This window comes from Porites lutea, chromosome 13 (assembly GCF_958299795.1).
Source record: "Porites lutea chromosome 13, jaPorLute2.1, whole genome shotgun sequence".
In the NCBI taxonomy this organism is placed as follows: domain Eukaryota; kingdom Metazoa; phylum Cnidaria; class Anthozoa; order Scleractinia; family Poritidae; genus Porites; species Porites lutea.
This window is the reverse complement of record NC_133213.1, coordinates 18,272,519-18,287,803: the sequence shown is the minus strand read 5'-3', so window position 1 is coordinate 18,287,803 and position 15,285 is coordinate 18,272,519. Positions and strand designations below refer to the sequence as shown.

At 38.6% G+C, this 15,285-nt stretch overlaps 1 protein-coding gene, 1 long non-coding RNA gene and 1 pseudogene across 2 annotated transcripts in view; 1 reads left to right on the top strand and 2 right to left on the bottom strand.

Moving 5' to 3' along the window:
• The window catches only part of LOC140922489 (uncharacterized), a 52,574-nt pseudogene that overhangs the window by 13,753 nt on the left and 23,536 nt on the right, over nt 1-15,285 (top strand).
• On the bottom strand, nt 7,524-8,734 carry LOC140922708 (uncharacterized). The gene is made up of 3 exons (XR_012164096.1): nt 8,629-8,734; nt 7,693-7,764; nt 7,524-7,574 (listed from the first exon to the last, which is right to left on the bottom strand). It is a non-coding gene; the product is annotated as an uncharacterized lncRNA (long non-coding RNA).
• The window catches only part of LOC140922707 (rab GDP dissociation inhibitor beta-like), a 7,753-nt gene continuing 1,210 nt past the window's right edge, over nt 8,743-15,285 (bottom strand). The window contains exons 2-4 of the mRNA XM_073372714.1: nt 12,101-12,208; nt 11,638-11,737; nt 8,743-8,796 (exon numbers count right to left, since the gene is read on the bottom strand). Coding sequence (XP_073228815.1) covers nt 8,780-8,796; nt 11,638-11,737; nt 12,101-12,208 — 225 coding nt within the window. The 3' untranslated portion in view covers nt 8,743-8,779. The remainder of the gene's footprint in view (nt 8,797-11,637; nt 11,738-12,100; nt 12,209-15,285) is intronic.

The following is a 15,285-nucleotide window of genomic DNA, read 5'->3' as shown; positions in this document are numbered from 1 at the left end:
TTATGAAGGAATGACGCCAGAGCAGTTAGAGTGGGCCGAAAAGGAAGTGCAGATGATTGGGAAATACTTCAAACGGAACCTCTCGTTGGAAAGCAGGCAACTAAAGATAAAGTCTTAACACGTATCTCCACGGTTGCTTTAGTGCACATTGCTGCTCACGGTAAAATGGAAACAGGAGAAATCGCTTTGGCTCCAAACACAACGCGTTCATCCCCCATTCCAGACAAGGAGGACTATCTCTTAACGATGAAAGATGTTTTAAAGGCGCAGATAAGGGCAAAGCTTGTGGTACTTAGTTGTTGTCACAGTGCCCGGGGAGAAGTCAAATCTGAGGGTGTGGTCGGCATTGCACGGGCATTTTTGGGTGCTGGTGCTCGTGCTGTTCTGGTGTCCCTGTGGGCGATTGACGACAAAGCTACTATGGAGTTCATGAAAGTTTTCTACCAACACTTCGTTCATGGACGAAGTGCCAGTGAGGCCCTGAATAAAGCCATAAAATCCTTGAGAGAGTCTGACCGCTTTAGCGCAGTGAAGTACTGGGCGCCATTTGTTCTCATTGGTGATGACGTAACGCTTGAGTTTGAAGGCGTCTAATAAATAGCAAGGTATTTTGGGATGAATTATACTAGCAATTATTTATGTCGTTTTATATCACAACGAACTCAACAGGTGCCAATTAGCATCAGTCTGCTGCATATCACAGGTCAAGTTCAACACAAACGACTCTGAATTTGGCCTGAAACGAGAACATTTCTTTCAAGTCTCTTGATTTCTTTACATTTCCAGGATCCCATGTTACGGAGCGAGCAACTCCCTTGTGCCAATGAAACGGCATTTTCACAGACCAGTTTATTTTGAGATCGATTTTACCGCGGATTTTGAATATCAAATAAGTCTTACAAATTAGGTATCAAAATCTGGAGACTAGAAAATAGTGTTTCTGATGTTTTGAAACCATTTTAATTCTTCTTGTTTTTGTAATTATCGTATTATGGATCCGCACGCATACGACATCGTGCCTCCATCATCACGGGAAAAAGTGCTCAAAATGATGCTAAAAATAAGTTGATCCAGGAAACGCTGTTGCATAGGGCAATATGACTATTAATTATGAAAGTTACACGGTACACGTCAGGTTATGGGTCCAAAAGTGTCCATCTCAGAGCGAGTTGACTAAAACTGCAATAATGCTAATGATAGGATGAAGTAACCAGTTTAGTGTTACCCCCTAGCCTGCGTGGCAAGCGATTCCGTTTGGTTTTGGAGCAAAGAAAGACCGAGGAACGGGATTTTCGGGTTTGGTCGAGTGAGACCTTACATTTCTTCCCCACCCCCCTGATCCCCGCTCTTTTATTCACACCATTTTTTTTTCTCGTTCCTCATTCTTTGCTCCGAAACCGCAGGGAAACGCTTGGTACGCAGGCTTGTTGCCCATTGCTCTAAGAGATTTTTAGGTACATCGTCAAAATATTGTATTTCATGTCACCTCCCTCTGAGAAGGACAATTTTGGGACCGGCATTAAGTGTTCGTCTGAGGGAGGTGTCTGTCTTTTAGAGAGTCAAGTAAAGACAGTAAAGAAAGGCAGGGGCCAACTCTAGGTGTCCGTTTTACAGAGGTGTCCGTCGTGTAGACTGTACAGGTAGGAATCAGTATCCTTTACTTGTGCTAGCTTTCTAACGTTGCTATTTGCTGTTTGTGTTGTATAGGTGCAGCATGCGGTAAAGCAGTTCCGATTTATCTGAAGCTGAACTCAATTTCTTTGTGTTACAATGAAGACGAGCGTTCCTCTCAATCTTGGAAACTCGTAATGGGGAAGAGAGAATGATGCTCTTATAAGAGAGCTTTAGATTTTAAGACCCCGAGGGCGACAACGAGAACGAGATTTTCCCAATACTAAGTAGTAATAATAATAAGTTAAATGTTTTCGTACTCCAAAGATTAGTGTAATTTCCATAGCTTATTTTAAGACCAGTCGTGTGCACATTTTGTGCACTTGCAACTTGATCAATAGTCACCTGAAGAACATCAAAAATCAGTAGTAAATTTTTATTTCCATTGTCATACCAAGTTATACCATATGTGACAGAGGCAATTGAGACGTGCCTATTAGCAATTTAATTAGTTTTTTACGCTTTTATTATTAACATCTTTGTAGTTTTTATTCTAATGGTAGATTGTTTAAAGTTACTGCCTAGAAAGGTCTCCATTCTAATACTGGAGTCAGATTCGCCAATGTATTCAGTTACTAGGTTGAATAATTTTTTAAAATATGTTGTAGTTTTACATTTACTCGTCTTTTTTATATGCGTAGGATTGCTCTTTCATAGCCGAGGAATATTTGCGTACCTTGTTTTTATCATCAGAGAGATTTAGATTCTGAGACGAGGACGAGAACGAGATTTTCCCAATACTAAGTAGTCTAAATAGTGCGCGCGCGCGAACCGGGAAAATTGGATAGTCATCGTCATTCTACTATGAGTTTTAGCGAGAATGTCATTTAGTATCGAGCGATCATCGGGAGAGGGCTTCACCTCCTTCGACGGAATGAAGCGTTCTAACTTTTATGGTGAAAAAAGAAGTACAATGAAGCTTTCCGGGGTGTCTATTTTTCGAGAATGGTCGAGAAAAATTAGAATGAAATCTGAACTTTAATTAAGTGTCGATTGGTTTAGCTAATTGGGGACAATAATAATAAGTTAAATCTTTTCGTAGTTCAAAGATAAATGTTTGTGCCATATTAGGACTAGTCGTGTGCACAGCTTGTGCACTTGCAACTTTTAGTTCAAGAGTCACCTGAAGAACACCAGGAGTCAGTAGTAAATTTTTATTACCATTGTTATACCATATGTGACAGAGGCACTTTAGACGTGCCTATTGGCAATTTGATTTAGTTTTTTACGCTTTTATTATTTACATAGTTGTAGTTTTTATATTGTTTAAAGTTACCGCCGAGAAAGGTCTCCATTCTAATACTGGAGTCAGATTCCCCAATGTATTCAGTTACTAGGTTGAATCAGTTTTTAAAATATGTTGCAGTTTTACATTTACTCGTCTTTTTGATATGCATAGGATTGCTTTTTCATAGCCGAGGGCTTATTCGCGTTCCCGACGGTGTTTTTACCATCAAGTTTTCTAATTTCTCTTGTCGACACCTTTTATCTGAAAGTTTGTCGTAACTTTGGCCCTGACTGTGAGCCATTTTCCTGTCACACAGTTTAGTTGTTTGCTCACGTATAACTGGTATAAATACACTAAGAACTTAATTCAGTGTCTCCATTTTAGTTAGCTCGGCTAGTTAAGCTTTGCTATTTAACCGTAGAGCTTTGCTCCCCAGAAGGTCTAGACCTCTGGTAATTTTTTTACTGTATGGTGAACTCAGTCACCCCTCCCTTAGATCAGCGTTAGATCTTCGTGTCGGCAAACGATACACAGTGAGGAGCACTTTTCAGGGTCTTGGCCGAACTTCAAACTTTTCATGAGACGAACCAAACTTATTGAGTTAAGTTCATGAAAAAATCCACGTCTGGCTCAGCTTAACTAAACTGAATGAGTGTGGATCGTTTAACACGTTCTATCTATTCGTCTGCTTCAGACGGATCGAACGTCTGAAGATCTCCGCTATCGATCTTCACAAGTAACAAACTAAACTTATAAATTAAAAGTTCGTATGATATGTATTTCTAGCCTCATTCGCGAGAAAATTAATCCCGCACTGATCTGATTTAGTTGATTGGTTCGACGTATGACCCAACAGACGATCTTAACTGAATTTAGGTCGATCCAAATTAGGGTTTGGTTCGTGTCATGAAAAGTTCGACGTTTGGCCTCGGCCTGTTGAAGGCAAATGTAATACCTGGTCACAAATGTAATAAAAGTCACTTATAGACACAAATTAAAGGTAATATTACCTTTGAAAACTTACTTGCGCAGGGGAAAGACCCAGTGGGGGGCTGAGAGGGGGGGGGGGGGGGGGGGGTTACTCGACCAATACAAGACAGAATGAGCTACTCTCTTGACCGAAATTTGGGTAGAGGTGAGCCGCTGAGGGTTTGAAACCCTGACCCTGTTTAGGGCAAAAAATTCCTAAAATACAAACCCTGTTTAGGACAAAAAGGACAAAAACCACACCCTGCCCAGCGGCACATCCCCGTATTGGTCATATAAGGGAGTACCCGGCCCCCGGGGGGGGGGAAGATAACTTTCAAATCATACCCAAGGTAAAACTTGAGAGGACAGTGAAACTTCTTTCTTCACCAGATTTTGTCTTCTACACATGCTCGAGCTTCGCAACATATTATTAAGCATCGGGTACAGCATCCAGCGTAATATTCGACTGGTATGCAAAGTTTTGGGTAGTTTGGATCCTTTTACGCGAGATAAAGACTAGAAAATGGCTCGAATAGCTTTACTTAAGGGCATCTGACAGACAGCTGTGAAGGAGACCAGAATTGGTTAATCGCGATAGGTTATCCTTATACGAATTACATTTCAACTTGCTAATTGATTTATGACGTCATGGAGCAGTTTTAACATGTGATTATAGTGTCACCTGCTCGAAAAACCCGAAACTAACAATTTCTTTATTATACGTTGTTTTGAAGAAAATACGGGCAAACACAGCATCGCGTGGAACAATGTTTGTTACTGCTCTTGGAAATCATGCATTCCGTGCAAAACTCACGGATTAGTCAGTAATCTGCTAGCAGATAACTAACTAATATGTAGGTTGCGATGATTTTCAAAACTAACTGTAGCTTCTTAGCCAATGAGAAGACAATGTTTAATAAAAATATATATGAGCCAACCGAGTTTGCCAGGCTGCTACGATGCACGCGCGATACGCGCGCTGCGCTGCGCGACAAAATTTTTAACCTTCGCTTTTGGGCGAGTGAAAATGGCAAGTTATAAGATATAAGAAGACTTTTCACAGTTTAACTCCATGCATGCATTTGGCTTTTTTAAAATACGTATATTCTCTAGTACAAAGGGTAACTGGGGAGAAGGCAGAAAGCAAAACACTTTGATTGACAGGTGATGTTACTTGACTGTGTCTTGTCCAGATTTCTTTGTGACTTCTGTTTTAAGGAGTTATTACAATTGTGCCTTGAACAGGGCTAGGACAGTGTACGAGCCTAAGAGACCTTATTGAGCACTTGAAACCCCTGCAATAGGGTAAGGTTCTATACTGAATTAGGTGTACAGACCCAAAGCAACTAGTTTTTTTTATTTTTTAGGCGAGTTAATATTATGCTGTATGAAAACAAATCACACCAATGGTATAATACTGTGAGTAACTGAAACAGAAAACCGTGGACTCTTAGAAAACCTTTTGTGTTATTACAAACATATCAGCTGACATATACAGAGAGGTTCAGCCACGAAGGAAAAAAAAAGGGAAATTAACCTCCGTAATTGTTTGGTACCTTCAGTGAATACATGTGTACAGAAAATACATTTTATATAATTACACTGGACCCAAATAAAATCAACTTCCTCAAATATATTTATCGTTTTGTGTATCTAAACTGATGTATATGTTAAGTATCACTGAAAGCAATGATATGGAAACCAATTGTAATGATGACAAGTAACGTATAATCCCTTTTTGTAGGGTTATTAAACACTGGCTTACAGAAAGCCCACAGTAGCTTTGATAAACAGACGCGACTTTAGGCTGACGGCCAGCCAACATTCCGGCAACAACCAAATTATAATGAGTTTCATGGGATTTTGCCATATCAATTCAAATTATTGCTTTAAACTTCTGTAAGTTTTAATGTTTGTGCTAATACATTAGACTACTTATGCAAAGATTATACTGACAAATTCGTGACGTTTTGCCTTCTTAAGTGTTAAAAATAGGATATCGGTTTAATTGCAGTTAAATCCCCCTTTAAGCTACAAGTCTTTAAGTGTATCAGTAAAAAAACACACTGGCTCTTGATTCACAATTATCAGGCTAGATCAATGCAATGTTCCCTCAAATCTTAGAAGCGACAGACAAGAACCAATCACAACTAAGTGCAAATACAGAGGCACGTAACCAATAAAAGCGCGGGAAAAGCAAATACAACCAATAATAGCGCGGGAAAAGCAACTCTAACAATGCAATGTAGGGCTAATACTAACATAATTGGGCCATTGCTATCGAGATAAGAAAGGAGGAAGCGTGGCTGAGTGGTCCCGGGTTCAAGACCCGCTCTGGCGACTTGCTGGATTTGTTCTCGGTCGTCCCGAGTTGAAATCCTCGCCCACGCTTGTAAAAAGCCAACTGGTTGCATTCCTCCTGCCAGTTGGGGTTTTTAATCCTGTTATGTTGTATTTGAATTATTTGTTTCTCAGTATTTGAATGGGGTGCCTGTAAAGTAGCTGGATAGGCTAAGTGCACTATCCACTATAAAAAAGCCTTTTTAAAAACCTTTTAAACGTGGGTCAAGATAATACAATTAAGTGTTGGATCTAACAGTGTAAACCCACAACATTTCCCTCTAAAAACTGAAACAATTAAGGTCGATTACGTTTTAACACCACTCTGTTCATTTTTTATCCGGTAGCGGGGGTTGGTGGGATTTGAGGGGGGTCATGCCAAAAAATATGGCTTCAATGGGGGGGCCAGGCAAAAAAAAAATTGGGTGTAAAGGGGGGTCACCAAAAAAAGTCTTTCAAGTTTTGCAGTGACGGTATCTGTGATAATAGAGAGCTTAAGCGACGAAGACGGCAACGGCATCGAAAACGTCACTGGCTCGGAGGCGATTCCAATGACAGGAAACTGGAATGCAAGCATTGGCCCATCAGGGCTGCGTCTGGCCTTTCCCCAACCGCCGCTAGTTTTGCGACTCCCCGGTCATTGTTTCGTCCAGTCTGTTGAACAAAAATTAAAACCCACTTAAATTGGGTTCAATTAAACCTTCTTTTGTCGTAAAACTCTGACTTATTGTGCACTAGAAATTCTACGTCGGAAAAGATGAATTCTTACGAAGAATAAACTGGTAGGTTTTAAAAGAAACTATGAAGCTGTTTAGGTGGGTAGTAAGACATAATATTGGTTTTATCAATTGACTTCACAAGATGAATATGCCACTGCAAAGGGATTTATAAAACAATCAATGATTCAGGAGACACGTGGATTTTAGACTGGCGTTTCTCTCGGAGACTTTGCCTTTTCTCCTTGTTAGGGAGGCATCATGGCCGAGCGGTTAGAGTTCTGCTGGACTTGTAATTCGGAGGCCCAGACTTTAAGTCCTGCCCTGACCGCTAGCTGGATTTGTTCTCGTTTATCCCAAGTTCAAATCCTCGACCATGCTTGTAAATAGCCAGCTGGTTTGTCTACGGCCAGTTGGGATTCTTAGCTCTGTTTACTTTCATTTGAATTATTTGTTTTCAGGCATTTGCTCGGCCCCACTAGCCTTAGCGCTAAAAATACTGCCGAGGGCAAATAACGGGAAATTTAATTTTTCGTTAATTTGTAAAAGTCATGTCAGAGTGAAGATCAGAAGTGTACACTTACTCTTTAGCTTTTTTTGCCAGATGATCATTGATTGACGAGTAAAGGTTTATAAAACCCGTAATCACACTAAAGAAAAAGAAATGATAAATTAATTAATTAATGAACAATGAAAAACTACATAGGAAGAAAAACAGACAGCTGTGATTGGCAAATTGAACCACTTTCATAATATAGCAAGCCTTACTTGTTAATCTGCTGAGTGTTGTCTTTAGCCTTGTCCAGAGACGCTTTTGTGAGGTTGGATAATGAATTAAGCCTAACAACAAACCATAAAAAAAAAAAGAAAAGAATAACAACAACATCAAATCGAACACAAAGTGGTACGCTTCACTGCTTTGTTTTAGCACTGAAAAGTGCGTTCAAGGAAAGGAAACGAGATGCATTCAGTTTGCTTTCAGCAAATTTTTACACAGTGTCTTTAAGTCTGTGGATAAAATCCTGCAGTGTGACCACTCAAAATAAAAGCTACTGAGCAGTACTTTCCTGTGGTACTGTTTATTACGCTGTACAAGGTGGTTCTAGCTTTTGAGATCGTGGTTGAAATCCTAAGGTCTGACTATTCAAATGAAAGCTACTCATGAGCAGTTCTTTCCTGTGGTACTGTTTATTATGGTCAAGGTCTTAGACGCTATTTTTGCACCTATAAGTATGAACATTCAAAACACTGAATCATTTCATCCACGGGCTCAAAAAGTTAAAACCACCTTGTACACCATAATAAACAGTACCACAGGAAAGTACTGAAAAAACGCTTTCCTTTGAATGGTAACAATTCAAGATTTCAGCCACACTCAAAAGTTAGAACCACACTGTACAGTATTATAAACAGTACCACAGGAAAGTACTGCTCAATAGCATTCATTTGAATGGTCACACTAGAGGATTTCATCCAGATATTGTACATATTCTACACTTTGCTCAATTTTCATGATAACTTTTATTTTATAGCCTTACTTTTACGTTTGTGACTTTCTTTTTTGTTTCCTTTGATGAATTATTCATAATAATTATTTGAGAAGTATTTTCTACAGTTTACTCAATTCCACTTTTCCTGGTAGTTACAGGAAAGATGTTAATAAATAGGTATAAATAAAAAATAAAATTGCTTTGCAATACGTACTCATTTCCTGGTGCTAACACTACTCCATAATTTAGAAGTCTCATTAGTATTATCCTTCACAGCGGTGGCAGCATCTTCAGTTTTTGTACTAGCAGAGCTTGTAGCGGTGATAATCTTTTGAAGCTTTTGCACAATGGCTTCGGATTTCTTCTTACATTGTTCTTGAAACTAAAACAGAAGTAACACAAAAAAAATGTCAATCAACTGCTGAAGCAGATTTTTTTTTTCTTTTTTTTTCCACAGCTTTATTGGGTACCCCTCTTATAATATTCAATATAAATTTCTAATACAACAAAAGAAAAAAATAAAGAAAAAAAATGAAGCCTATACTCCATAATCTTGAAGTACAAAAAAGGTAAAGATAAAGGCACACAGCAAAAGTCCAAACGGCCATGGTTAGCATTTCCTTGCTACTACCCCCCCCCCCCCCCCACCCTAGAAGGGTGCTAGTTCATTACAGGGTTACCTCACAGGAGTATGTCGCCAGTACACACTTATACACCTGGGTGAAGAGAGACAAAGTGGAGTAAAAAAAAAGTTCCTTGTCTAAGGAAAAAGAAACAACACGTTGGGCGACGCTTGAACCCCAGACCACTAGATCCAGAGTTAGTGTGGAGCGAAACTATTTTAGATGCCTGTTCTAATCGTCATAATTATAAGCAATCCCACTAAAGCAGATCCAAACAGACCATCTGCACGCAGAAGCAATATTTCCGTACGGCTAATGGAATGGTTTATAGGCAGTGGAATGCCACATGCACCTGATTTTTATATATCAGCCAAGGTTGCAAGTAATACCATATCAATCAACAAAAACAAGACAGCGCAACACAACAATATTACAGTGCCTTAAAATTTGGCTGACAAATAAAACTGACTAATGGAGGGTGTATAATTATTACAAAGACAAACCACAATCATGCATGGACAAAACTCGTTGGAAAGGTACTAAAAATCGTCGATTAAATGTTCTTAAATCATAGCCAGTCTTAACGTCTTATTGATGCTGACAGTTTCGATGACTGTCAGCCATCTTTATCAAAACTTGAAAAACATGAAAAGTGTCAGAAGCCTTAAATAGGCTTCTGAAGGTGTTAATTATTGCGATAACTGCGCAAAGTCACTCTGTAGACGCCCCCTCCCCCCTGGTTTGGGGGTGGAGATCACTTGTGTCCATATGGGAGAAAGCTGATAGGCTCCCTCGTCCCTGTTCATAGTAGGAGTGTTCGATCTAATACATAAGCATTCCTTAATCCATCGCTTAAACTTGTCGCTTTCCTGCTCAACTATTTCACTTGCTTCCCAATTCATAATATGATTGTTCTGACAGACGTGGTCTGTTATGGCTGATTTATGGTGTTCATTGGTAGAAGCTCTGCGGGTGGATCTTGTGAAATTTCTGTCAGAGATCTTTTCTGCTTCCTTTCTGTGTTCTGTGATCCTGGTTCCCAGCTGTCTCCCTGTTTCACCGATATATACCTTTTCGCATTGGCTGCATGGAATTTTGTACACCACTCCAGCCTTTTTGTGCTTCTCAACTTTGTCCTTCGGGTGAACTAAAACCTGTCTGAGGGTGGTTTGAGGTTTAATCACAGTGGCTACCCTGTGTTTGGTGAATATGCATTGTATTTTTTCCATGAATGAATGGACATATGAGACAGTCACCACTCCTCTCCAGTTCTGGGATTCCCCGGACTGTTTCAGTGCTTTCTACATGAAAATTAGTTTCTGTGACTTTATTTTCTAGTGTATTTTAGCGGCAGCTTGCATCAAATCTACTGATTTTTATGTGGCTAAATTTTTATTTAGGCTAAGTTAACCTCAAGCCAATGCTGCCAGAGGTGTCCCGTATTAGCATGCGTGACATGTGAGGCAGCCCATTTGGGGTTTTCAGGGCCGCTATCCTTTAGCATGGAGAGAGAGATTACCTGTGACCAACACGAAAGCTTCAGCTACTTGGGTCACTGTGCACATATCAACAAACCTGTATATCATATTTACTTTTCATCATTTGTTAACCTACCGATTCTGTAAGCCATCTTATACTGTACCAACTTGAATAGTGCGAAATAAACTTGAACCTTGAACTTGAAGTTAGAAACCAACTAGCAAACTTTCAAAGACTCTACAATCTAATTGGCTAACATACTATCTACATGTATGGAGCACTGTAGATAGTGAGTGGTAAGTTGGTATGTTGAACAATGGTTAACTTCTTCAACAATGAAAAGTTTCTTCAAACAGCGTGAATTCACTTTGTTGTTGTTGCTTAACCCTTTAAACAGCAATCGTACATTATATGTACGAAAGGACCCTAGCTCCTTTGGTAAACTCTCTCTCCAGTTCTGGGATTCCCTGGACTGTCTCAGTGCTTTCTACATGAAATAGTTGTTGTGACTTTATTTTCTAGTGTATTTTAGCGGCAGCTTGCATCAAATGTACTGAGTTTTTATGTGGCTAAATTTTTATTTAGGCTAAGTTAATCTCGAGCCAATGCTGCCAGCGGTATCCCCGTATTAGCATGCGTGACGTGCGGGGCAGCCCATTTCGGGTTTTCAGGGCCACTATCCTTTAGCATTATTTTGCAAGCTACTCTCGCTGATCGTTGCAGATCATCTTTAAGCTTTGTGTTGGCGAATCTTTGCAGATTCTTGCTCCCTCTCCTCTCTCCCTGCTGTCATGTGTGGGTGCGCAGGTAAGTACTTCACATGGCAAGTATCTCTTCCACTGAGGTTTTTCTCAGTATGATGGTGCCAGTTAGTGGCCGTTTGTAGGGGTGGTTCCAACTTCCAGGGTTGCCTGGTTACCTCCTTGCCTTATTTTTCGCATTTGTCCCCCCCCCCCCCCACCCCCCTCCACCCCGTTAACCTTTTAGGCACCAGTTCCCAAGCTCATCAACTGGCAATGAGTTTAAAAGCTGTAAAATCCCAGTTCTTGTCATCTGTGGAGCTTTAAGGAATTATACTGGATGTGACTCTCTTCTACTGACTAACAAAAATCTAAACTTACCTCCAGCCATCAAAAATTTGGGAATAAGATCAACATTCCAGTCTCTTGGCCTTCCATACTTGTTTTCATCATCTAGTGTCTTACCAAACAACGTAAAGAACTAAAATTCAAAACAACAACAACAAATAAGCATTTATGATACGACTACATGTACAGTGTAAGCACCAAATTATTTCAATGATGTCAATTGACTGAAAAAAAGGAAGCTAATTTCTGGGTCATTAGCTGCTGCAATCATCTAGTGATACTGTACTACCTTGATCGACGTCCTACTACACTGTACATAAGATAAAAAATTACTCTGAACAATACTGGTTTTCACTATCAAGCCATCCAAAACAAACCAACGAGGGGAAAACTTTCAGGGCTGCAATTTTAATAACCTCCATGACACAAAAAAAGGGCAAAATAAAGCATCCTGTCAAGGTGAAAATTTGTCAAGAAAAATCAACGATCCACATACATCATTCAGGGAGGTGATTGATGCACTCTCCCCACCATAGTACTTCTGTCGGTCCATGTGAAGAACTTTCTTTCCGTTCACAGACATAAGCCCACTGAGAACACATTCCTGAAAGTTTAATATAAAATAGAAAAAGGTTCATTCATTCATTTATTTTACCATTATCATTAACTGTATTTTATAATTTTACCAAAGCACAATAAATTTTAAAATATGGAAGAGGATAGAAACTAATCTAATTAACAAATCGGTAAGGAAGCCTACATGTATACACAGCTCAGCATGCAAAGAAAGTAGTGTCCGATAGCCCGGGGCTAGTTGATTTTGCCACTGGGCTAGTGAATTCTGTTTTTAACTTGCCCGACGGGCAAGTGATGTTTTTTGAGGAATTCGAATAACAGAAGAACTATGAAATCAATTCTGCTCGTCAAAAAGCTTTGGGGCTAGTTAAAATGATGTCTGGGCTAGTAAATGCTAGCTTCATCTTGCCCAAATGGCAAGCTGTAAAAATGATTTTCTTTGCACCCTGCAGCTGTACAGTGTAGAAGCTGGGGGCTGAGAACTATAGGTTTCCTAAGAATATAGGATACACCATGTGAATTAATATTTATGTATATGTGACTAAGAAAGAAGGAACTTTTTAAGTCTTTTCCAAACAAACCAACACTTTCACCGTTTTGAATTACACAACTTAGCAAGTTGAAAACTCAGGACCTTGAAACTGAATTGAGAAATTTTTGAAAAATAGTTTGACAAGGGGACATGTAAAAAGGTTGAATTGACATAAAGGACAAAAAAATAATGGCAAACAAAGTACAAGTTTAGCTCACACAAGGTAAGATAAAATAATTTGGATGACAAAACAAAAAAAAACAAAACAAAGTAAAAGTTTGCATTTTAATATTGAACATAGAACACTAACAAACATATAAATAAAGTGACATGTTCACTACAAAATTCTTGCACTGTAAAAAAGAGAAGAGGTTGTCGGCATCAGCCTCAAATATAAAATCCTCACTGAATGACCAACTGCTAAATAATATACATGTATTTCAGAGAAATGTACATTTTTTGTATCCATATTTTTTATTCTTTCTGGTGAAATTAATTTGAAACTAGTCAATATTCCAAGATGTTTTTACAAACAAGACGGCAGAACAATACATAGAGGATATTACATAGCTGCATGGAGATACGAAATTTCTCTTCTCATGCAGAAAAAAGATTTTATCATTTGCTGCGCAGAGAAATTTTGTATCTCCAAGCGGCCATGTACATGTAATGTTCTATTAATTATATAAACACCAATGAAATACCAAACCATTTCACTTAAATAGTTTTTTGGTGGGAAAGGCACGATTTATTACGTAGCCATAGCAATGGTGATAACTTATTTTCACATGTGAAGATAACATGTTATTTTCACATGTGAAGATATCAAGTTTTCATGCGAAAGCTCACCTGGTATTTCATTGGTGTTTATATAATAATCTTAGTTTTTAACTCTGAAAATGATTTAAAGAAAGTTATCATACAACGCTGGAAATTACTGCTGGACATCGGACATTGTCCGATCAAAATGTCCTAAATGTCTGACTAACATTGCAATATGTTCGGATATAATGTCCGAGCACTTAATTGACTTAGCTCTTGTCTTAGAAGCTTGTTAACATCCCTGAGTTGACTTCGAAAATATTACAAGGTAAAACACCATTATAAAAAGATAAACTTTGCATTCCAGTGAAAGACTCTCTATTTTGAGGAACCTTGAAAACGTCCACGTTTCGTATTCGTCTTCCTATCTGGCGAAATGAAGCAGTTCTCTTTGTTGAGGAATTACTGGGATCTACTTTCCATATATAGAAATCTAATTCATGCAACTGGAAGCACATGCTTTGAAACTAATGGCTGCCTGTTTCAGCGATATGAAAGATGAAGAAAGTTTTGTAAGATGAACAAGAAAACTTTCCACGCGATTTCTTTGCCAGTTTGAACAACAACCAGAAGGAAAGGCATTGTTCAAAAGTAAATTTAGTCATGAATTGGGAGAGATGAAATAAAATATCTTCAAACCAGTGCAAATGATGACTGCCTACCTTTGACGTTGGCTGTGAACCATAAAAAACAAGATATTCTTTTAACTCAATACCACAGGGATGCAAATTCATGTTATAAGACATGTGCAGCATTATTGGTGGTTTTGGGAATATTTTCAATGAAATAAATATCGTTGCTTTGGTTCCTTTGTAATGATGTATTTTTAATTACATGAGGCTTGTCAGTACTACACGTAAATTTTCATTTAAAGATCGTGTACGCTTTTTTTTCTTCTCTGAACTGAATTACCATTTTCAAAACTACTAGTGTCCTGGGCACTTTTTCTTCAGAATAACCAGTGGTGAATTCGTTAATGAGCACATTCAGCAACGTACTGTAACAAATACAAATAAACATGAAGAAATGTTCTAAACCAACATTTCATTTTCCTGAATTACGCCCGCTTCCTTCTGAATAAAAATCACATTCAAGCAAAATTTAATGAACTTGCCAGATGATGGGAAGCAATCATTCCCATTCTACTGGTCTATTTAGACTATTTCATTTCTTTTTCAAAGCTTGAGATTTATGCAAATTATGTCTAGAATCGTAAGAAATTCGGAGGAAAGGTTATTTCTTTTAATAAGTGACTTGGTGCTTATTTGAGTAAATATGGTATGCCAATTAATGACCGACCAATTTTTGAATATGTCCTTTCAAGGTAAAGGTTTGAAAGGACACATTTCCTTTCAAGCAAGAAAACCGTAATATGTCTGTGAACCTTAAGGACTTGGATTTTGACTTCGTCCTTCCAAATTTTAACCTGTGTTTATTTGAGAATGAAGCTGATGAAGAAGCTGAATTGTAGTCTTAGTTAAGAAGAAGATTCTAGTCCATGATTGAAAATTTTATCGTACACTGTTGGTCACAGTTAACAAGACAAGAATGAACTGGCAGAGATCTAGACATTACGCGGAAGAAACACAAGAAGTTCCTTTGAAACGAAATTAACAAACATACCTGCACCTGATCATCTTGACAGGCTTCTGTGACATGCAGTGCTTTTTCAAGTACCAACAAAAGAAAGATGGAAGACATTTCGAGCCCGACACATTATCCACTTTTCAAAAGAATCCAGCAAGCTAAAA